Source organism: Manduca sexta, chromosome 16, assembly GCF_014839805.1.
Source record: "Manduca sexta isolate Smith_Timp_Sample1 chromosome 16, JHU_Msex_v1.0, whole genome shotgun sequence".
NCBI lineage: Eukaryota > Metazoa > Arthropoda > Insecta > Lepidoptera > Sphingidae > Manduca > Manduca sexta.
The window spans coordinates 2,421,227-2,444,347 of NC_051130.1; the positions used below are offsets into that span (position 1 = coordinate 2,421,227).

At 35.3% G+C, this 23,121-nt stretch overlaps 1 protein-coding gene across 1 annotated transcript in view; it reads left to right on the forward strand.

Annotated features, from left to right (window-relative positions):
* LOC115446203 (A disintegrin and metalloproteinase with thrombospondin motifs adt-1) overlaps positions 1-23,121 on the forward strand; it is a 51,250-nt gene that overhangs the window by 21,510 nt on the left and 6,619 nt on the right. Inside the window, exons 2-8 of the mRNA XM_030172774.2 lie at positions 17,947-18,019; positions 18,242-18,504; positions 18,887-19,610; positions 20,786-20,891; positions 21,453-21,587; positions 22,055-22,161; positions 22,500-22,642. Coding sequence (XP_030028634.1) covers positions 17,947-18,019; positions 18,242-18,504; positions 18,887-19,610; positions 20,786-20,891; positions 21,453-21,587; positions 22,055-22,161; positions 22,500-22,642 — 1,551 coding nt within the window. The remainder of the gene's footprint in view (positions 1-17,946; positions 18,020-18,241; positions 18,505-18,886; positions 19,611-20,785; positions 20,892-21,452; positions 21,588-22,054; positions 22,162-22,499; positions 22,643-23,121) is intronic.

The window sequence follows — 23,121 nt, forward strand, 5'->3', positions numbered from 1 at the left end:
ATGCGCATTTTTTATATGCATCGTGACTTCAGAATCTGTCGGCTTGTATAAATAAATATTAAACATATACGTAAAATTCATTTGTTTGCTTAAATGAGGAAGTAGTGTTAATTCACAAGGCTCTACCATTATTTAAAATAAAATTATAATGGCTGGGATTTAATTAGGCGTCTAGATACTAAAACATATTCGCGTGCGTGTGTGTGTGTGCGTGCGTTTGTGTGTGCGTGCGTGTGTTTTTGTGTGTGTGCGCTCACATCATTATTACGTAACTTAACACATGTTTTGAAATATCCGAACTAATAACTGATTTCGAAGAGGCTTCCCGAGCATCTTGCCTATACATCGTTTAGAAAAAGGATTTACGCAGGCGCAGTAACGAGCAATACCTAGTTTAAAAAATAAGATCTCTGTCAAGATATCCTTTTTGGTATGGCAGCAAAAATATAAATACCAAACCATTTGTTAAAGTTTAAAAACGCTTTAAAAACGACGGAAACTTTTGTCAAATTTTTGACCGTGAGAGGTGACGGTCAATTAACAATGATTGATACGACAGTATTACTAAAATAATTTATCAAAATATTTGTACCTACATGTTTAAACGTGACCTAATCTTAGGCAAGTCAAATAGTTCGTGAGGGAAAGGCTATAGGAACTTTGTTTCAATGAGTTTTTTTTTTTAATCTAATTTTAGGTAGATTCCAATAGATTTTTTATTTATTTCATACTAGCGACCCGCCCCGGCTTTGCACGGGTGCAATATTTCTCCACTATTTAATGGATGTTATTATACATATAAACCTTCCTCTTGAATCACTCTATCTATTAAAAAAAAACCGCATCAAAATCCGTTGCGTAGTTTTAAACATTTAAGCATACATAGGGACAGAGCAAGCGACTTTGTTTTATACTATGTAGTGATTACACATGGTTAAGCAAATTGAGGCAGTAATAATTTATTTGTTTTACGGCACGGCAAACTAATTCCACTACACCTGAAGGTAAGTGGAATGGGGTCTAATGGATGTAGACTGACGAGAGATGATTACCTCTCGACAGTTGACACAATTATGCCGGCCTGTTGGAAGCGGATATACACAGGCTAATCTGGGAATGCCATACACGTGGGCCACTATGGCGGATTTTGCAGCTTGTGTACAGTGGTCGCTATAACGTGGATACAAATATCCTACCACCAGCAAACTTTATTTAAAACTTAATATAGCACCTAAAACATGAAGAAATAGAGGCAGATACGGCACGGCCGCGATGCCGCAACCCGAATCAGATAAACCGCCCACGCTATTACGCATGTGCAGACTGCAATGCATTTGAGAACCCAGCTTGTTATCCTTTAGTGAGATTAAGTGGTATTTTGCCATGTCTAAGCAATTAGTGGCTTCGTATTTTTCGTTCTTTTTTTAAATACGTACTTACTGAATTTGTAAAACCTTTTTTAATAATTGTCGAGTGCAATGAATTGAAAATAAAATGAAAAAAAAAATGATTATTAATAATTTTCTGCTACATTATATTTTGACGTAAACATTTCTAAAAACTGTGATAAGTTCATGAGATTTATTCGGTAAGGATTAGTATGAAATAAAACGCGAAAGTCGCTTTTTAACTGTATGCATCCAAATAATGAAATTATAATTAAATTATGAAATAACTAGCAGCAGTTCCCTGCAAACCTATGTACATCTGCCAACTCGAATACTAGGTGTTATAAATCTAAAATATTTTTCGAGGTTTCAGGGTGACAAGCAATGTAAAAAAACATCCTTAATCTTTCATCTCATTTAAATGATAAAATTTCCCCGATTTTCTACCTTCCGCGGTCACCCATCAAACGTAACAACCATGGAACCAGGTTAATTGATGAAAGTAAACGTTATATTACATACTTGCAGTAACCACGTACCAATTACTTTGTTTAAATACCCACGAACATCGCGTGGTTAAGGGAGTTGGAACGAGGTGATTTTACCAAGATATTTTCGAATAATCTTGGATATTAAACAATAAAGCCGATTCCGTTTCTACCTCATGCTTGAAAGACTTTTATGCATTAACTACATACAGTAGAATAAGTGCAGATGAAAGCAAGATTTTTGAAAGAATCTGCTGATATTTAAAAATAGGAATTTTGAGGGTGTGTGAAGTCTACCAATCCGCACTAGACCAGCGTGGTGGACTAAGGCCTATTCCCTCTCAGTAGTAGAGAAGGCCCAGCAGTGGGAAAGTATATAACACAGGGCTGATATTATTATTATTGTTATTTAAAAATAACTAGCCAATTGTTCCAACTAACCTTATAAAGCGGCGATAGCCTAGTTAGGTGTGGAACGGACTGCCTAGACGAATGTCTGCAGGTTCAAAACACAAGTGCACATACCTCTGACTTTTCTGAATTTATGTGTGTATTGTTTGTGAATTATCGCTTGCTTTAACGGCGGAGGAAAACATTGTGACTCTATGTGATAATATACAAAACCTGCATACCTGAGAAGTTCTGTATAGGAATTTTGAGGGTGTAAAGTCTACTAATCCACTCTAAGCCAGCGTGGTGGAATAAGGCCTAATCCCTCTCAGTAGCATAGGAAGTTCGTGCCCAGCAATGCGAAAGAATAATACATGGTTGATATATAAATTTTTAGAAATCATAACTATTCTGTATTCCCTATTTTATACGTTTTATGTGAGTGATTCTGACAAGGCGATCCAGATATCAAGCTCATGTGTTCTTAATTGATTACTGGTCTCGAACCAGTCTTCATCGCTTACATCCATGATTGCGTATAATTAAACTCAACGGTTCAGTTAAAATGTATCTAGATTTTAATTATCTATGATTTAATCGATGTGCTAGTGAGCTGGACAGAGCTGTTTGTGCAATATTGACAATTGAGAGCTATAAATTGTTGGATATACAAACAGGTGGTTTTGAGAATAGTTAATTAGATTAACGCAATGATTTTCGTAGGTAAATAGTTTATTATTATCAGCCCGTTGCACTCCACTAATGGACATGGACTCAAGGTACGCCACAGGGCCCGGTCTGCTGCTAATTGGTTGATTTCTGATAATTTGGGTAAATAATTTTAAACTCATCAAATGTCGCATGCAGTAGAGTGAGACGACCATATTGACGTTATTTGTAATTTAATTTGTGTTAGTGTCACTATTATTCAAATTAAAAGCTTTAAACTAAAATCGCATCAATTTTACTATAAGCCGCACTATTGACCTTCATTTCGTGTCATCTCGTGTAAAAGACCGAAACGTTACAGAAACTTAAAATACACTATCGTAGTTTTTCATTCGGTTTGTTTTGCCATTATAATTATGTAACATAGCATTAAAGCTTGCTGACATCATGAAAAACCAATTTAGAGCAATCGTGTCCCAATCAATTCAGCTATTTGATCAGACAAAGAATGCACGAGGTCTCGCTCCTCATAAATCTTGAACAAAGGGCACATAGATAAACTACTTTGCGGTTATTTGCATTGATCCTTGTCAAAGCGTTAGAGAAAGTGTAACAGGTTGGTCAGGCATTCGGATTGCAAGTAAATGCGTTATTTATATCGAAGTTTATTGTTGCCTATATTATAATTCAAGTTTGTCTGCTGGGGTAGGCTCTTTTTGGAGAGTGTTTGACCCTTGATGTTATAAGGGCCGTTATTTACAGCCATTTTGTGCGCAAATTCTTAATTTCGAAAACATAGGTGTTATTTTGTTTTAAATAGAAACCTTTAAACATTTTATTTATCTGAGGTGGGACTTAAACCTGGAACGTCTGTAGACAGTCCAAATACGGTGCCACTGGATAAATGAGGATATGGTTTAGAAACTAAATTAGGTTTTAAGTTTTAAGTAATTTTGAATTCTGAATATCCCACCCCGTGAACCATTTTTTACAGAAATAGTACTGGTTAGCCGGCCAGACCTTCGGCTTCGGAAATTAGTGGATTTGATGTACAATTGCGCTTTATAATATCCTACTTCTTTTAAGCTTTGGAGATCAGGTTCATTTCTTATATTCACTGCCTTGTTAATAGTTAAAATATACGGTAGGAAATGGTCGTTAATCATTTTGGTTTATAATTGTCGTGTTCTCCGGCAGCTGCAATTAACTATGATTTACGATTTAATGTAGCTATCAAGTAGCGTCACAATCAGTACTGTTTTTGTTTGATTTTTGTTAGTCTACTAACATTTATCATAATCTTAAAAACGTACTATATGAAATAGATGATTTCAGTCAAAAAATAATTGTGGAAAAATTACAGAACTGTTTAATTTACCCATACTTTTGTTTTAATTTCTTCAATAAAACTAAAATGTATAAAGTAAAAAGGTGAATTATCTTGCATCATATATTAAGTTTATTTTCTTTTCTTTTAATCATTTGAATTTAATTTAGCTCTACATAGAATTATGCACTGCTCGCATTGGCTGCGCAAGCGCATTTGCATCACTTCATTCGTGCCGATAAAATGTTAAGTTACAACAAAAGCCGTGATCTGTTTAAAAGCATGTTTGAAATTTCAGTATTCACAAAGAGCAGACCATTGTTACCAACATTAGAATTGTATTTTAAGTATTTGTAGTTTCCTAATAATAAAAATTCATTTATAAGATTTTATTGTTCAGGCCATCAGTCTAAGAAAGTCTTCAGAGATTTTAATATCTATTTGTTAATTTGTTTTGTATATTTATGAACGCATAAAATATCGTATAAATAAGAGTAAGCTTATAATATAGACTACACAAGACGACGCTCGTCTTGCTATCAGGAAGTAGTGCATTAGTTTCCGAGATCGTCGAGTCCAGCTTTGTGTCCCCGCTGAGTGTAATATTCAGCTGATAATTATAATCAATTAATTACACACACACACACACACACACACACACACACACACACACACACACACACACACACACACACACAAAACATCACACATTTATCCCCGATGGGGTGTGCAGAGGCGCATCTAGGGCACCCACTTTTCGCCAACTGTGTTCCGTTCCACGATGTGATAGAGGGCGAGCCTACCGCCAAATCGGGCACAAATTCCAGACTCCGGGCTGATACAGAAAAACCCAAATATCACTTTGCCCGACTCCGGATTCGAACCCAGGACCTCAGAGCGCTATCGTACCACGCATGCAGTACAACTACGCCACCGAGGCAGTCAGCCAGTCAAGTAATTAGTAGGCATTAAACCTAATACCAGATAAGACCAAAGTATTTGTACTTATCAGAACAAGTAAATCGAATATCAGCGCTCGAAGGCATACGCCAGCACAAACTTCAATACAACTAGTTTATTTCCAAAAATTCCACCTAAATTATTGATTAGTAATACCAAATTAACAATCTACAGACGTATAGTAGAAGTATTAAGCTTGTTATTCACTTATTGACGCTAAAATTGTTGATGGTAGGTACAATATATTTTATATCCGCTCGGACAATGACTACCGTACACAAGGTATTAAAACCAGCCTTAGTGGCTCACGTAAGTGTGTCGTGTTCCGGAATCAGCCTGTGTATATCTAGTTCCAACAGGTTGGCATAATTGTGTGAAGGGGTATACCTATAGTTCAGCATATTGTATATAACTGCACTTTGATTTTAGTCTATAACGTTATTTCCTCATGCAGGTAGACAAAATGATGTCACTCTTAGTAAGATGAGGTAGTCAGTTGACTACTTCTACACTCTACGTAATGGTATTAAGTTCAAATTAAAGAATAGAATGCAATTAATTTTATGTTAGTTTGTAAGTAATGGTGTGATAAACACTGGTAAGTTAAAAAAAAAGAAAAAAGAGTCATTTTTTGTTGACTGGACTTGTCTTTAAGCCAGGCCGAGTCTACAAAAGCTAATCACAGAGATAAAACAGTTATCATAACCGTTGATTAATAATTTTAATAAGACCCTAATTGGCAAGTGTATACAAGGCTCATAGTCCGGCCCTCGAACTATAAGGTGCGGCTAAATATTGGGCTAGCATTTCGCAACAGTAATTATTGCGGCAGGAAATTGGGTAAAACAGAACGCAATAGAATTTATCAGATTTCTCGTTGATGACAAAAAAAAATGTAGCCACAGAGTTGAAAATTAATGTTGCAAAAATATTGCAGTTGTTAGCTGAGCATGCCGCAAGATATGTTTAGAACTAGGCAATGGAACGGTATTAATTGTAAAATATAAGTGTTTTATAGAATATATAATGTACGTTGTTGGACATACTTAAGTTAAATCTTGTAAAATACCAACAGCAACGAAGAGTATGGAATATGTTTCTTAAGATAAGCAGATTGCCTCCCTGAAAGTGGCCACAACAACTGCTAATATAGAGGCGGCCGATATGGATAGACCACGAGAGCTATACTAAGATTTATGTAATGTCCTATCACTAGCTTCGTTGTAATTCCAATGGAACATCACAGTGGTGCATACTGTTGTTTGGCGGCTAAATAGACGAAGCAGTTATACCTACTCAATATACACAATGTACACGTAGGAAAGATTTACCTAAAAGGTAATGTAAAATACAATATTTTAAAATCTATATATCTTATGAATTTTCTTATTAAGATGGATTATTCGAAAGGTTTAGGATCAGAGTAACTCAGTAGAGCCAAGGTTATCGCGTATTCTTGGTTTTTGTTAAGTAAGATTTCCGGAAGCTCGAACAAATGTTTTCCTTTCCCTATCGTTTTCGGGAGGCAGCACATCCGTTCCATTCATAAAGTTGTGATTATGGAGGGAAAGGTTTGAAGCTTTACATGAAGGTTTGTGAGCTAACACTACAAAATTAAACAAACACCTATTTATTCGTTTGCTAGCTTAGGGTAGAAAACGAAATATTTTAAGTGGTTGTCGGAATGGACCATATGGTGTCATTTAATATTTCGAGCTCCAACATGGTTACGTTGCAAAAAATCGTCCGAGGTCAAATGACCATTGATTTTTCTTTGTATTATTTATCAATACCATATACAAAACTCATTAATATTAGCATTGATTATTGCCAAAACGGGGTTTTAACGCAAGCGTGCACTTTAATTTATTCTTGCGCGGTATTAGCCTGTTTTGTTGGGTGACAAAATATGTATTTTATTTTATTTTTCATTTATTTTTACCAAGATCTAACATTATTTTAAAATAATTTTAACAATACTGAAAATTAATTCTACTTCAAAGTAAATTAATACCTGCGAAGAATAATTACGGACACGCATTGCTTAGGTCAACAAATATAAACGCACTTTCATAAAGGCTAAAGTAAATAAGAAAGTTCCGCACCATCAAGATCGCAGTCCGCGCCCACCATCAGCACTTTAATACCATTTGAAAACTAACTCGCGGCATACTAGGCACTAGGCAGATCGGGAAAGGTGGGCCAAATTTAGAATTCATTCACGCACACACATCGGTAAGAACTAGCCGGTGCGACCCAAATACTCGAAGTCTAGATAATGTTTAATAACAATTTGTTGCCTTAAGAAAAGACTGTAGCTTTAATGTTTGCGGTGTTTTAATGGTACAATATCATAATTTAATATTAACTTGTGCAATTATCGGTTTTAGTTTCCTTATGTTAAAGAATTAATATTGTAATTCCATGCAATTTGTTTATGATGAAATTATATAGCGGTTTTTATATTATTATTTTCTCGCGACGTTTTGAATCTTTGCAGCCTTCATGCCGCGATAAAATCTGTAAAAGAGTTTTACTTCAATGTCTAACATTCGTAAATATAAGAAACCATTAATTATTCATATTTTCTCCGAAGCTAACTTAATGAACTAAGGATGATTTGTAACACAGGAGAGATAACAGACACGTTTTTCATCCGAGTGTTAATGTCCACTAATATCTAAAAATATTCACATTGGTAGAATATACACGATTGCTTATTTATAAGGCTACTTATCCGTTCCAGGATGAAAGAAATCCACGAAAACTTGATATGCTGTTACCAAATATTCTCCTATTAATATGAACTTGTATTGCATAGACTATTTGGCCTAACATACCTTCATACATTGTCAATATATTAAAGGCTATTGTATGGTAATTATAACATGCGCCGGTTAAATATTTTCAACTATAGCCACAGATATGTCGCAATACCAATCTTACCAAAGATGTTTGGAATGTCGTTCTAGTCTCATGGGGCTGTGAAACAGGAAATTTCCAGAAATGTTCAGTTAGATACATCGCAAGTATTTCGTATTGTTACAAAACTAGGTTTGTTTGAAAGACTAAGCTCTCATACTGACCAATGCAAATTTTGATAATTTTTAATAACTCTTTTATTTATTTATTTTATTTGCACGTCATATACATTTTATGTACCTGTACAGGCGAACTTATTTATTATTTTCTGAAGCTAGGAGAACTTCTGGTAATATTCAAGTTTTTAATTAGTAATGAATAGAAGGTCCAAGATTTGGTTCTAAATGATAATATTGTACCTTCTGGTAGTCTATTAGCCGACGACGTACGAAGAACCCACCGGAATACTGTGAGGTTGCTATTCCGACCACTATTGCGAGATTTATATATTGTAGCATGCAAAGCTTAGTCCAGGGGCCGTTGCAAATGTCTTTCTACAATTCTTTACACTAATAAGAACAAATGTATGGGTTATCGTATCTTATCGATATATATCTATTGCTAGGACTATCATTCTTATACATACGTTAACGTTTGTGAAAAGGCATCTTGTCTACAGCCCTTGGTATATAAAAGGTCTATAAAGCACAAAATCAAACTAAATTAGCACACGAAAAAACATTGTTAGAATATTCTTGATATTAGCTCTGTGCACAATTGTCAACGAAAGCCAGTCGTAATGTCTGTGGAGACAAAAGTAAACACTAAGGTCAGATAATCATTGGCGAATACAATTCATATAATTGTAAAGCATCAGGAATTATGTTGATGTTGTGTCGAGGTGAACATGGTTTCTCGATGATTTTGTTTTATTTGATATTATATAAATTAAATGCTTATTTATGTGACTTGTAAGAATATTTGCTGTTTCAATGATTGTTCTAATAAGAGACTATGTATTTAGATTTACATAGTCATAAAATATAATGTAATATTCATAAGCGGGAAAACAAATGGATTACTGGATGACAAAAGTTAAATGATCTACACATTACAAATCCTACTAATATTATAAATGCAAAAGTTTGTAAGGATGGATGTATGTATGTTTGTTCCTCTTTCACGAAAAAACTACTGAACGGATTTGGATGAGACTTTACAGTAATATTGGTTATACATCAGAATAACGCATACGCTACAATTTATAATGATTTTGTGTAATTTCGTTAAAATATAACAATACATATCAAGTAAATCGAAAAAAAAATTGTCTCGGACAATTGTGCAGGCCGCTTCCAACAGGTCAACGTGGAGATCCTTGGGGGAGGCCTATGTTCAGCAGTGGATTTTCTGTGGCGGAGATGAATGAAAAATGAATTGTCCCGGAAAACTGCTTCACGCGGACGAAGTCGCGAGGAAAAGCTAGTAAACGATAAAGAGATTAATTTATGGAGATGTTTACGATAATTTGAATTGGTACCTACGCAATAGGTCTTAAAGTCTTATAACTCCTCGTATAACATTTGCAACTGCCGCATCCGAAACATCGCATGAATATAATTGAGATGAATAAAAAACAAGATTGTTCTGATATAACATACCCTTGAAGGTCCTTAATCATAGGTCTACATAAGAAATAGCAAATTGACGGCCAGACGCAACATTTTTAACAACTCAAAACAATTGAATACTGTATGCATGATGTTTGTTTAATGTTAATTTGAACGGTGGAAGCTATAGGCGTTAACGATGTTACTTTATGTATATATCTACTTTACGGTTGTGGTTTCGTATTTTTTTTATCATTACATCCCGGATATTATTGAGAAGCAATTTTAGGTCGCAGCATTATGTAGTCTGTTTTTAATAAGATAACGTCTAATTTATCTCAGTTATACGAATGTAAAGCACGTGCTCACGGATATGATGCTTAGTTGGATCGGTTAGGTCTCTTCTTTAATCCTATCTCTCAGGTTTTAACGTTTTGTCTGAAATTGGACCTTTGCCGATGTGGCTTTAGCAATAAACCTCCAAGTAAATTAATGAAAATCGAACAAACTATTGTTTTATCTAAATTCTCAAATATAACTCAAGAAATGTGACAAGATTGGAAAACTGTAGCAGGGTTGTAGCATTGATTAACACTTACTGAAAAGGATAAAAGCTTATAACTTACACCACGCAAGCTTATGAGGTTCGTTGAAGAGTATAATGTCGGTAGAGTTAACCGCCAAATATCCGTGACAAATTACTACTATTAACAACAAAAGTGTTTGAACTAAAACGGCTTTTATCTATAAGGGGCAATAAATATTAGGTCCTTTAAGTGAAGAAGCTATTAAGCCGGGTAGAGTAAAGATAGATTCGTCATTCGTTTGTCATTCAAAAAAGAAACCAAGAATTTTAAACTGTACAAATATTATTGCAATTCTTTCCGATTCAAGATACCAGCACCTAGTCCATTTTGTTAGCTAACGGACGACATTAGCACCCTGCATTAGAGCGACAATTTCTTTAATTTTTAGGACAACAAAACAAAATACCATCAATACATTATACTTGTCTTAGACACGTGCACATAAAATTGGTCTTTAAGCTTCTGTCTAGGTGCTTTAACAAAATTTAAAGCGGCTATAAGAATTTATATTTCAATAACACTTTGTTAAATATTTAAAGAAAGTCTTCCGTGATAAACAACGCCTTAGTTAACCCTGGCATAGCCAAATAGTCTAAGGGCGACAGTAAACGTTAACTTTTCGTTGGGCATAGCTTTTAAATAAAAGGATTATTCATTCAGTTTTTATATTTAATTTTCTTCAGTTTCAAAGATTTTGCAGCCGTCATGGTCACGGGACGGATTCAATGTCTAACATTCGCGTAAACATAAGAAATCATAATACTATTGTTCGTCCAGAAGTATAAATTTGATCGTCGAATTGAATATACTCGTATTTGTAACATATTTACATCAATTTTGTTTTAATGCACTCCTCTATATGAATTTTATTCATGTCAGATCGCAATGCACTTAAAAAGGAGTACAAAGTTTTTCTTTACGTATTATTATAGGTACCTATACATAAGAAATGAAAAGTAAAAGTATATATCATGGAAAACTAAATTTATGCCGTATCTTAACAGAGCAGTTCCTGTAAAACTAGATTTGTTATCCACGAACAAAGTCGATAGTAAAAAGTAGTTTGCGCTATTTGTTATTCAACTTGTAGTTACAGTTTCCTTGCATTGAGGAAATACGATATACTTGGTTTATGAAGAAAATTGTTCATCTTACTTGGATACAGTTTTAATTGGGAGGTAGAATGATAGAATAAATAAGTTATGGTTTCAATCGACTCTACTGTCTTTTCCGAAGATAATTCTCATGAATATCGATTAAATACCAAAACAAAAGAATACATAAGAAAAACAGATATAATTATGTGTTAAAATTGAAAGCATTTCATTAAGTAGAAGAAAATAAATGTATGTGTTTTTCATAATTACTTTTAGGTAATTTTGCTAAATACATTATTGTGATTGTTTTTTAAATGGAAATGGTTTCCAATGGTATGTTGATGATGAGAGATGATTATCCCCCGACAGTCAACACAGTTACGGCGATTCTGGAACGCGACACAATTACGCGGGCCACTATGGCGGGTTTTAACACCTTGTGTACGATAGTCCCTATCTGAGTGGATATAAAATATATCCTACCACCGACAAAATCGTGTCAAAATACAATACGACCTTAGATGATGCAGCCTTTTTCTCCTTGGTCATTTCTATATTGCCGCGACACAGTATTTCAATTATAACTTTTTCTCATCTATGATTTCTTGGCAGAGCCCTACTCTGCCGTACTAAGTGCAAAAATGTAAATATAGTTTTGTATGTAAAACTGAGACCGAGAAACTCTTTTAAAGTTTTTTTTTACCAGTTCTAAACAAGATACCGTTACTTAGGTAAGTTCATTGGATGGGTAATTCTTTAAGCTATCTAACGACATCAAAATCTAGATTTAGTTTTTTTTAGATACTACTATTGAGCTAAGCACGGCAGTATTGAACTCTATAATGAATGGTCTGAGTATTGTTTTTTCGCACTCGCGTACGTAAGTTTAAAGGCAAGCTGTTTTTCCCACGTTTGATCTATTTTTATTCATTGCCGTAAATAAATGAACTAGATCGTGAGAATGTCTATTTTTACAATTAAAAACAATTTTGAACAAATCAAATGTTTTGTAGTTTTATTTAAAAAATATGTTACTTGTACATAAAATGTGTGATTACTTTATCTTTTAAGGAAATCTATAGTCAAAATTAATGTTCACGGTTGCATAACTAATATAAGGAAGCATTATGACTATTATGATGGTTGTAATGTCCTTCCAAGGTGTATAAATGCCTATTATGTGTTTAAACATTATTATTACGTATTATTTTATAGCATACGTTATTTCTGAACGTTCCATAAATTATTTTGTCTTGCCGTCTACAATATCCACTTTCCTTGCAATGTTTTCGTTCCAGTCAACTAAATAGATTCAGTACTGAATAGTAAACGGGTCAAACTCGAGACTCCATAGTATTCTTAGTGTTCGCTTCCACAGGGATATCAACGCTTGAACTCTACACCTCAGAACAGTAAATTCTTTAATTACGTGCATATCTGTACACCCTTTTGTTTCTTGGATGTTGCACGTTGAGATTGGGGATCTGGCATTTTTCGTTTCACACCGGTAAGTACCACGTAGTTTAATTGTACTTGCAACAAAGGCTTGGGTTCGAGATGGTTCTCAGTTCTTTACTATGCGACTGACTTAATAAGTAAGTGATAGGCCTGAATAGGATCCTCTGGGATCAATATCTGTTTGTCGCCAAACAGCAATGCGAATTTGCTGTCATGTTCCCGTTTTAAAATTAAGGCTAGTGGAAATACTGTACTTTACGAGGCATTATGAGGCTTAATGGGTCAGGGGGTTGAGCACAGTACAAAATGAGACAAAGATCCTTGGTAATTTCAAGTTCAGATACATTTTAAATTGATAATTAAAGATCAGACTTATATAAAAGCTTAAAAATAAACTAAAGTAAATAAAATTATAGGAAATTATTATAAATAATGCCATTACCACATGTATCTATACTAGGCAAGGTTTTCCAAGATACAGAATCTTGGAAAACCATTGGGCTTACGGTTTACTCGCTATTTATAGAAGTAATTGCATTAACAAAGCATTAAGACTTGCCGAGACCTATATTTTTGGAAACCATTGAACGTGCGGATTACTCGCCTCGTTATTAATAAAAAAATGCATTAACAAATCATCAAAACCTGCAGAAACAGCCTTCTAACGTCTAAAAATATCGTTCTATTGATTTATATTAGGAGACAAAGCTTATCATTGACCTATACCCGTTAAAAGTCGACGATAGTGACGCGTGACCGATTGTGAATGGGCTCCGTGACAACTGATCCTTGGTGGTATTGTCAAGGTGAGCGGTGCATACCAGGATGTCTGGAGACCGGCTTTGATAAAGAAAGAGCATTTAAGTTTGGCTACATCAAAAAGATAACCTCAAAAGTTGGTTAGATGCTCGTAATAAGAATTTGTTCAAAGAGAAGGTGAGATGTATTATTTGCGTTGTTATTTAGTTCTTTAATTTTTTTGTTAAAAAGGTCTATTATTTCCTTAGAGATTTGAAAGGAAATACTTGCCATTTACTTTGGTGGTTTTGATATGGAACGTTCTTGTTTTATGTCGTCATTGTGGCGCACAGTTTTTATTTTATGTAATTGGTATAATAGTCTTGGATTTGTATCATTTGGTATAATACTTGATATTGATAACTAAGTAGGTATTAAGCACTTAAATTATGCAAACGACGAAAAGACTTCAAGAGTTCGTAAATTTATTTAGTACTATCTGAAATTTACAAACTTTTTAAAACGGTAATTAAATTAAGTACAATAAAAAGCCCCGAAATAGCATTCAACTTTGTTTTATTCACCTTTCAATGCGAATAATGCATTTTAAATAATTCAAACTGAGAGTAATAAATCATCATATTGCATCGATTTTCGTAAGAGCAACTAGCAACTAGCGACTAGCAACCCGTGACCGATCTCTTTGTGTGCGAAATCCGAGCATCTCCGATAATGCGGCCAATTACTCACTTTCGCTCAACTTTACAGGTCGGTGCTTGTAAATCCTTAAATAATTGTGTAATAAGTACATTTTGTATGTACGATATAACTAGTTTTCGTTGGAGCTCGTCCGTATATCACATTCTCAATTTCTTTGGTTTTGTGACTATGGGCTTCGATTCCACGGCTTCTTTTTACTCTTCAGCACCCTTCTAAGAATTAGTTTATAAATAGCCTATTAATGGTTTTGTGAGTATTGGTTTTGTTTCCACGGTATCTTTTTCTACTTTATCTCCCTTATAAAACTTAGTTTATGAATTAGCCTGTCAACCTTCTCTGAGAGATCCAGTAGCGGGTAATGATGACAGAAAAACCCATACAAAACGTTCTTTTATCTAGGATTTGAACCTAGGAGCCCCTGAGCAAGCTTTTATACGATGACATAAGGCCAGAGTACATCTTAAGTGATTCATTTGTAATTGCACTCAAACATTTCCTTAGCAATACTACTTTCGTCAGATAGTTAGCAATCCGTGACGAATCTGTGCGAAATTCGAACAATCCTGATGAGTCAATTACTCACTTTCGTTTCTTTTTCACGGGTCGGTAGTGCAAACGCGCTTATGCAAGACTGAATAATTTCCGATAATGATCACAAGAAACCAATTTTATTGTAATAGTGTAACTGACATTATGATTTTTTTTTCTTACCTTACTCAAAAGATTACTAGTCGCGTGGTAGGCCACCGCTGGAAGCCTTCCGCATAACACCTCAGAAAGTTAAGGCTGAAGACCTGCTCGGAACAATTGTGCCGGCCAGCATGAGCTGAGCCGCTTCCTTTTGCCTTTATAATAGTTCTACTACTAATGTTTATATTATACAAGTATTGAAGCAAGTGAAAAAATGAATACATTAATATTCACAAAACACAATCCCTTTGTTCTGTGTAAATAAAACCGTATATACCCAAAGATTCCCTTTTGTCAAGAAGTTGAATATTTTATAATTTAGGATAAATTGTCCATAATTATTTTGACTGAATAGCCGTCGTTTTCAATAAACGCTCCCAAACGCTCTATTCAATTTATCGCCAAAATGGGCCAATCAGAAGAAAGATGTTTAATAATAATAGTTGTAAGTAGATTATAAGGCAATAAGCGTATTTTTATTTATTTACTGTATCAGATGTACGATCGCAACACAGTGCTATCCACAAAAAAAATAATGACTTGCATATAACATAATGTGTATACCTTATCTGCTGACAATAGGCTTCTCCTAAAGATTTCTAGACCAACCTGTAAGAAGCGGGCAGCATTGAGTGCATGCTTACAACCTTTCGTCAGGTCAGGTCTTTTGTCCAACTTGTGGATTTCTAAAGGCTGACGATAATGATACCCAGTGTATAAAAATGGACATGTAAAATTATTAACTTTAGTTTATTTTACTGGTGGTAGGTTTCATATGTGAGAGTTCGCCTGGGTTAGTACCATCGCAATGTCTATTTCTGCCGCCAAGCAGCAGTGTGTATTCACTTTCGTGTTCCGGTTTGAAGAATTTTATAGCTATTGGACATAATAAGACTTGACATCTCATTTCTCAGGATGGTGAGCGCAGCGGAATACCAAACAATACTTTGTAATTTAAGGTATTGGGTGTTTTTACTTTTATGGGCGGTCGTATCGCTTACCATCAGGCAAACGGAAATCGCTTCTCGTCATTCAAAGCATAAAAAAGAAATTAGCTTTTATAGATAGTATCTATTTCATTCAAGTCAATGTAGCAATTTGGAAACATTTCTGTGCTCAAACCAATCGCTTATATCTCGCGCATAACGTAAATCTCAACATTACCCATAAAGTTTCGATTAATCGTGAACGTGTGAATGTTCCATTGTCAAAATAATGTCGAGGCCGTTTCTCATATACCAATGACATGCCAAAACAATAGTTTATCCTAAACGCAACACCTAGCCGATTTGGATTCTGTGCTTCCTCGTAATCTGCATAATGTGCATCCTCGTTAGCGTATAATGTTCACACAATTAAGAATACACACTCATACAAAATGTAATTAGCTAAAAGTAGGATTGCGTGTGACTTCGCTCACTTTGAAACATGGCGCCGCCAATATTATTTTCAGGGAGGTGCATCCGCACCTACGTTATACTATGTAATATCGTTATGTTTTATTTATTTAATTCTAATAACACGGGTTTTTGAAAAAGCGTTGTGGTCGATAGTTGCCATTGTTGCAAATTTGCTCAGTGACTTATATTTTTTGCGATTTGCACTTGAAGTGCACGTGCAACCCCATAAATGTAAGTAAGTGCGTAAATTCCTTAATGCATCCCGGCATAGGATTCAGGAACTTTTCAAATTTGAATCATAAATTGATCGTTAAGAAAAGTATAAAGATGGTGCGAAAAAAATTATATACCTCAGAATTCTTCGTAAAAATTACGAAGGTATGTAATATAAGTCTGTCAATCTACATGATGCCACCCTTGTGGACTAAGGCCTTAACCTTCTTGTAGTAGAGGAGGCTCGTACCCACCACTGGGACAGTATGTAAATTTAATATAGGGCTGGTATTATTATTTGTGACGTATTTGAAATGTTAATCATAAGTTAAACTTTCAATTCTAATTTACCTCAAGAAATAACTGCACGTTGTATAAATTCGTGACACGAACTGCAGGTTTAAAGGTCCTGATTGATTAGCTAGTTCTGGTGATGTTCGCTTGTGTGGAGCAATACTGCGATATTAAATATCAATGAGTTGGCTTTGTGATCTATTTAGTTACTGTACAAACAAGGTACATCTGTATATTGTACAAGTATTGAACCAAGAGAAAAATTTAATACGTAAACAATCACAAAACACAGTCCCTTTATTCTTTGTTAAAAAATTGTCTATACCCAAAGATTCCTATTTTTTAAGGAATATAAATGTATTATAATTTAGGATAATACTTTTATGGATTATTGATCTGACTGACTTCCAATAGGTCAATCTGGAAACCTTTGGGAGCAGTGGACATTCTGCGGCTGATGGTCATGATGATGATGATTCTGACTGACTTGCCATCGATTTCCGTAAACCCTCCCAGTCGCTCTTCAATCTATCGCTAAAATGGACCAATCAGAACATAGGTTTTCGACATGCTTACAAATGACTTATTTGATTGGTTTATTTTCGAACTAGGATCCAATATTAAGATTGTGATTGTTGATTAAAAACTGTTATACATCTCAATCAATTGTTCCGTGAAATAGGCTGTTAAACAATAACATAGTCATAAGAAAGTTGTCAAGTCGTGCGTTGTAAGTTGATCGCTCGAAAATGCTATGTAAAGAGTAAAGAATATCGATGTATTGTACTTCGGTAGAATATACGTCACCGGTAAAGACAGTTGTTTGATACACGAATTGAAGGTTCTCTTGCGAAATCCAAATGTCTTCACGCCTTCAAATCAAATGTTTTGTTATTCTTAACAATAGATCCTCTCATGACGACCTTTCCATCACTATAAAGTACTTTTAATACGCATAAATGATTGATTTTGCCACTTTGAATATCTTATTTTATTGGATATTTATATGAATTCGCCAAGCGATAAGAATTTAATGAATTTTTCCCTTGTTTCAGGACCACTCACAGCAGCTTTTAAGTCATTTAACTGAGTCAGAAAAGATATTCCTCTTTGGTGCCAATCCTCATGGTAAGAATGGAAATATAATGTGGATTTTGCTTTAAATACTGCGTCAGGCACACCATAATATTGTACATTGTAATCATAACAATATGGTACAGTAAACACTCTTCATTTCAAAAGCCATTGCACAATTACCCTTTTGGAAGTAATATTATCAGAAAAGTTTAACTATGAGAATCTAATTCTTACATTTAAATTCCCTACCAATGCAATGTATGTTAATTCCAGAAGCACAATTCGAAATAGCACACGTAAAGCAACCAAGACGTCGGAAGCGCTCACTACATTTCGTAGATCAAGACCTGGTGGGATTAAAGAAGCATCTAGACGTGAAGTTGCATCCAAGAACTAGTTTCCTAGACCCACAGTTCCTATTGCTGCGGAGATGGGCGAACAACACCGAGATGGTGTTAGAACAGCACGCTGATGATGAACTGGATTCGTGTTACTATAAAAGTGATAGTGCTGCGCTGTATGTTTGTGAAGATGTGGTAAGTTACAAGGTTCGGCAATGACGTCATTGCATGTGATATCAAATAGGCATCCGGAGAACCGAATGATGTGAAATTATACCTCACCAGTCGCCATATTTATGCAGGCCTGTGCGAAACTGATATTCAGTCAAGGACAGGTACCTTTTATAGGACTTCCATAAATCATTATTATTAATTTTTATTCTGAATCTAAGTAGACATCCTAAATTTTCTGTAATTGTGTGATTATTATTTTATGGCATAATCATAGGCTATAAAATTGCAACAATAACAACCATCTTAATGAACAATCACAATGCCGAAGTCATTGTACAAATTACACCATAATTTAATACTTATATCATAAACATCATAACAATTGTATTCTACCTTGTTCCAGCGAGGTGTGATTAAATCCAACGACACTTACTATACGATACATCCGTTACCTGAGAGATTCCATCACGACGAAGCTAAGATGCACGTCATAGTCAAACGTTCAGACACTAATATAGATAATAAAGCTACATGCGTACAAAAAGACGAAATAGACTCATTAGAACCACATAAAAATTGGGCCAAACACAGAAGAAAAAGAGAAGTCACAGATGCTAGTACGACAAATCTAGAAGATTTCAAAATAAATTTAGCTCATAGGAATAAGACTATAGGAGCCTTCGTTGAGAAACTAACAATTAGTAGTGTAACAAGTACAGTAAGGGAGAAAAGAGCTGTACTTCCAGCAATTTTTGTAGAAACAGCAGTGTTCGTCGACAGAGATCTCTACAAGCATATGACTGTCAACTTTCCAAAAGACACTGAAAGAGAACTAGTCCGTTTCGTCTTGGCTATGATCAATGCTGTTCAACTGCTGTACCACGACCCGTCTTTAGGGAGACCAGTAAATTTTATACTCAAAAGATTGGAAATATTGCACGAAGACCCTGTTAATTTAAAGCGACCTCATGATATAGACAGGTTTTTAAGTAACTTTTGTACGTGGCAAAGGTTGGAGAATCCTCCTGGAGACAATGATCCGTTGCACTGGGACCATGCGCTGATCCTTACTGGACTAGATTTGTACGTTGTTAGCAAGAATGGGAAAGTTAGCAGTCAAGTTGTTGGTAAGTGCATAGCTATAATTTTTGATATAGTAGAATGTATTAAGACTGCCTCGGTGGCATAGTTATAATGCGTACGCCGTACGAGTACAATTGCACTGACGTTGGGTCCCCGATCCCCATCGGTTAAATCCCGGGTTGGCCCAAAAATGAATAATGTGACTGGGCTTTTCCACCTTAAGAGTTACTCAGGTGCAGTTAAAAGATAGAAAGTTGTCTGTGTGATAGATACCCCCTTGCTTCGAAAAGCACATAAGCTGTGGGTTTTGCGCCTGATCTCACTCCGGTAATGTCGGATTGCCGTAGCACACAATTATTCACTATAATATCTTCCTCGTACCTAGCTGATCTCCGTTAAGATTGGCCGCCATGATTGAAATTCGGCTAGGAGCGGATTCAGAGTGTAACATTATATAATACCTATTTATAAGTCTATCAATTACTGTTGTATACAAATACCGATCGATAATATACTATAATAACAATAAAAACTTGTCCTAATACGATTCAATTTTATATATTGCGTTACTATGTTATGTGTTAGCTATTCTCAACGCTTGCTAATACAAAGTATTTGCGCTTAATGATGTCTGTCCAATTGCAGTGGACAGCTCAATTTGAGCTAATTTCGATTCGATCAAGTTGTTACGTAGTTGTTTTGCAAATGTTTCGTTTGTCGCAATTCACATCTGCATGAACATCAAGCCAGCTTTACTAAGTGATTTTTTGAAAATCATGATATCTTTGAAAATCTGCCGACAGTTTCTGACGTGCCCAAAAATTCAATTCTGGTTTGAATATTGAAAGCAGTATAATATGTAAAAGAAAGTGGTAATGTAAAAGAAACTTTAGTGTAACTAGGAAAAGTTTATAAACTTTCGTGTCAGGCTGACCAACGCAATGACATGCAGGCAGGGCTTCATAATTCAGTATTTTTTTTATTGTTTTGATTGACGAGACGAGATTGCCGTTTGCCTGATGGTAAGCGATATGACCACCCACAAACAGCAGAAATACCATCCAACACCTTGAATTACAAAGTATTGTTTGGTATTCCACCGCACTCGCCATCCTGAGACATGAGATGCTATTATTATGTCCAGTAGTTACACTGGCTACAATTGAGTATTGCTGGGAATCTCTCTGCATAAGATTGTCTATGTCACTTTACTGTCCAGGTTTAGCGCCAGTGGCTGGCATGTGTACTGTGACGAGCAGTTGCACTGTCAACGAGGGAAGGCATTTCGAGAGCGTCTACGTGGTGGCTCATGAAATTGGACATAAGTAAGTTTTTATATATCTTCAGAGGTTATTGTATAGGAATTTCTATAGAACACAGGTTGACGAGCGAAGGAGTTGCTTGACAAATAGTAATCAACAAACATTAATATTAAGACAAGATTTATAAAATAGTTAGTACGTAAATTAGATTATTTTGACGTTACGTTATTTAATGAAATCACATAATTATCATCTTCAAAATAACACTTTACAATTAATAACACGAACCGTAGAGGTAAAATAAAAATAGTGTAAGTTTCGAACAAAACCAATATCAATAAAATGTTACTTTATTTTTACACGCTCTAATTCCACTATTAAGTACGACACTAACGAAATTCGCAGCAGCGACATCATACTATCAGTCGTAAATACTTCCAAGGACACGTCATATTAGCACAAAGTACAAAAGAATCATAAAAATAAAACTGGAATTTTTAGTGAAAATATTCGTTATTCAGAAATGATTTTTGGCACAATATTAGCAAAAATAAAGATAAGTATGTTAAATTTACCAACGTAATGTCAACATGACCCTGTATTCCTAATTCTCATAACTTTCAGCTTGGGAATGCGGCACGACGGACCTCTAGCCGACAACGGTTGCGACCCTAGCGCTTACATCATGAGCCCAACGCTGGGCAGCGGGAAAATAACCTGGTCCCAGTGCAGCAAAAACTACCTCCAGAAGTTTCTAGAGTGAGTGCTTGATTTATTAAAATTTTATACTTTCTATATCCCAGAAGCAATATGTATCAGTCGGAACTAGCGTTAAACTTATTTCTGGAGATTAATATAACTCCATCTCGTAGACATCTTAAGCACTAACCATTACAGGGAAACGGAAAAACATTAATTAAAACTATTTTTCGAAAAATATAGCGGTTTTTTATATTATAATTGTCTCCTAACGTTTCGAAGACGAAAAATATTCATCAAATATTAAATAAATTTTTGAAGTTGCTATTTTCATACTTACAAAGCTTTTGTATATAAACTGAAATAAGTAATGAAATAAATATTACATTGAGAATTTAAATATTTTATTAACTTGAAAGACCAAACATCACATGATCGCATAACCATTAAAACCACGAATACAATCATTGGTAAATAAATATAGGTGATCTCAATAACAATAATAAAGATCCAAAGTGATATTACAGCACAGTGCAGTCCCGGTGCCTGCTAGACCACGGCAACTCTGCCGGCCAGCTCGACCACAGCGCCGAGGGGATCCTGCCCGGGGAGAGGTTCGACGCTGATCAACAATGTACGTTTTAAATTAACTACATAAACAGACATCAACATCCGAAAAACCTTGATGGATAAGGATCCATAAGATAAAGTACCAAGGGGTACTTAGCTATATTTAGTATAGTACTAATTTACAACTCAAAACAGTAGCTAGCTTTTGGTAATACTTCCAATAAAAAAGCAATATCCATCAGGACACCACATTAATTATAATAAAATAATATCTCTATTACAGTCAAGATCAATTGGATGTTCAAGGGCTCTGCTAAATAACATTTAAAGTCTTTTCCCTTGTTGATACGATTTCTGACCTTCTAAATCATTCTCAATATGACCTTACTTCCTGGACTCCAGGTATGCTGAAGTACGGACGTGGCAGCCGTCACTCAGCGGGTCAGAACCTGGAGGATATCTGCCGCGATCTGCACTGCCAGCGGGAGCGGTACACGTGGACCTCACACCCTGCCCTGGAGGGGACCAGGTGTGGGGACGACATGGTAAGGAATTGTTGAGAGATCGGTGGTAGTAGTATTGCGGCTTCGTTATCTGTTGCACCCTAGATTCCTAATGTGGAGGTAATTACCCCTGAGGGAGCAAATCAGCTATTTCACGAGGGTAACAAAGAACCTAATGAAGTATAGGATCATAAAATAAAAAAAAATAACAGAGCTGACGTTGAAAATGTAAGGCTGTTGTGAAATTTATAATTAATAAAGATGTTTGTGTTTGCTTGTTTTGTCTGTTGTGATTACATTGTGAAGGCGGGGTATAATTCGTTTTCCACATAGATCACAGGGGTAGCAATAATGAAAAGGTTTGGAATCACTGTGTTACAACATTGGGGTTGTTCTAGTTGACTTCTCTTTCAATGGACCCCTTGCATTCCTGGTCCAGCTTGGGTCTCTAATGATTAACGTCAGAGACTGTCCACCTTAACCCTCATGACTCCTTCTGTTTTTCAGTATTGACAATGGCA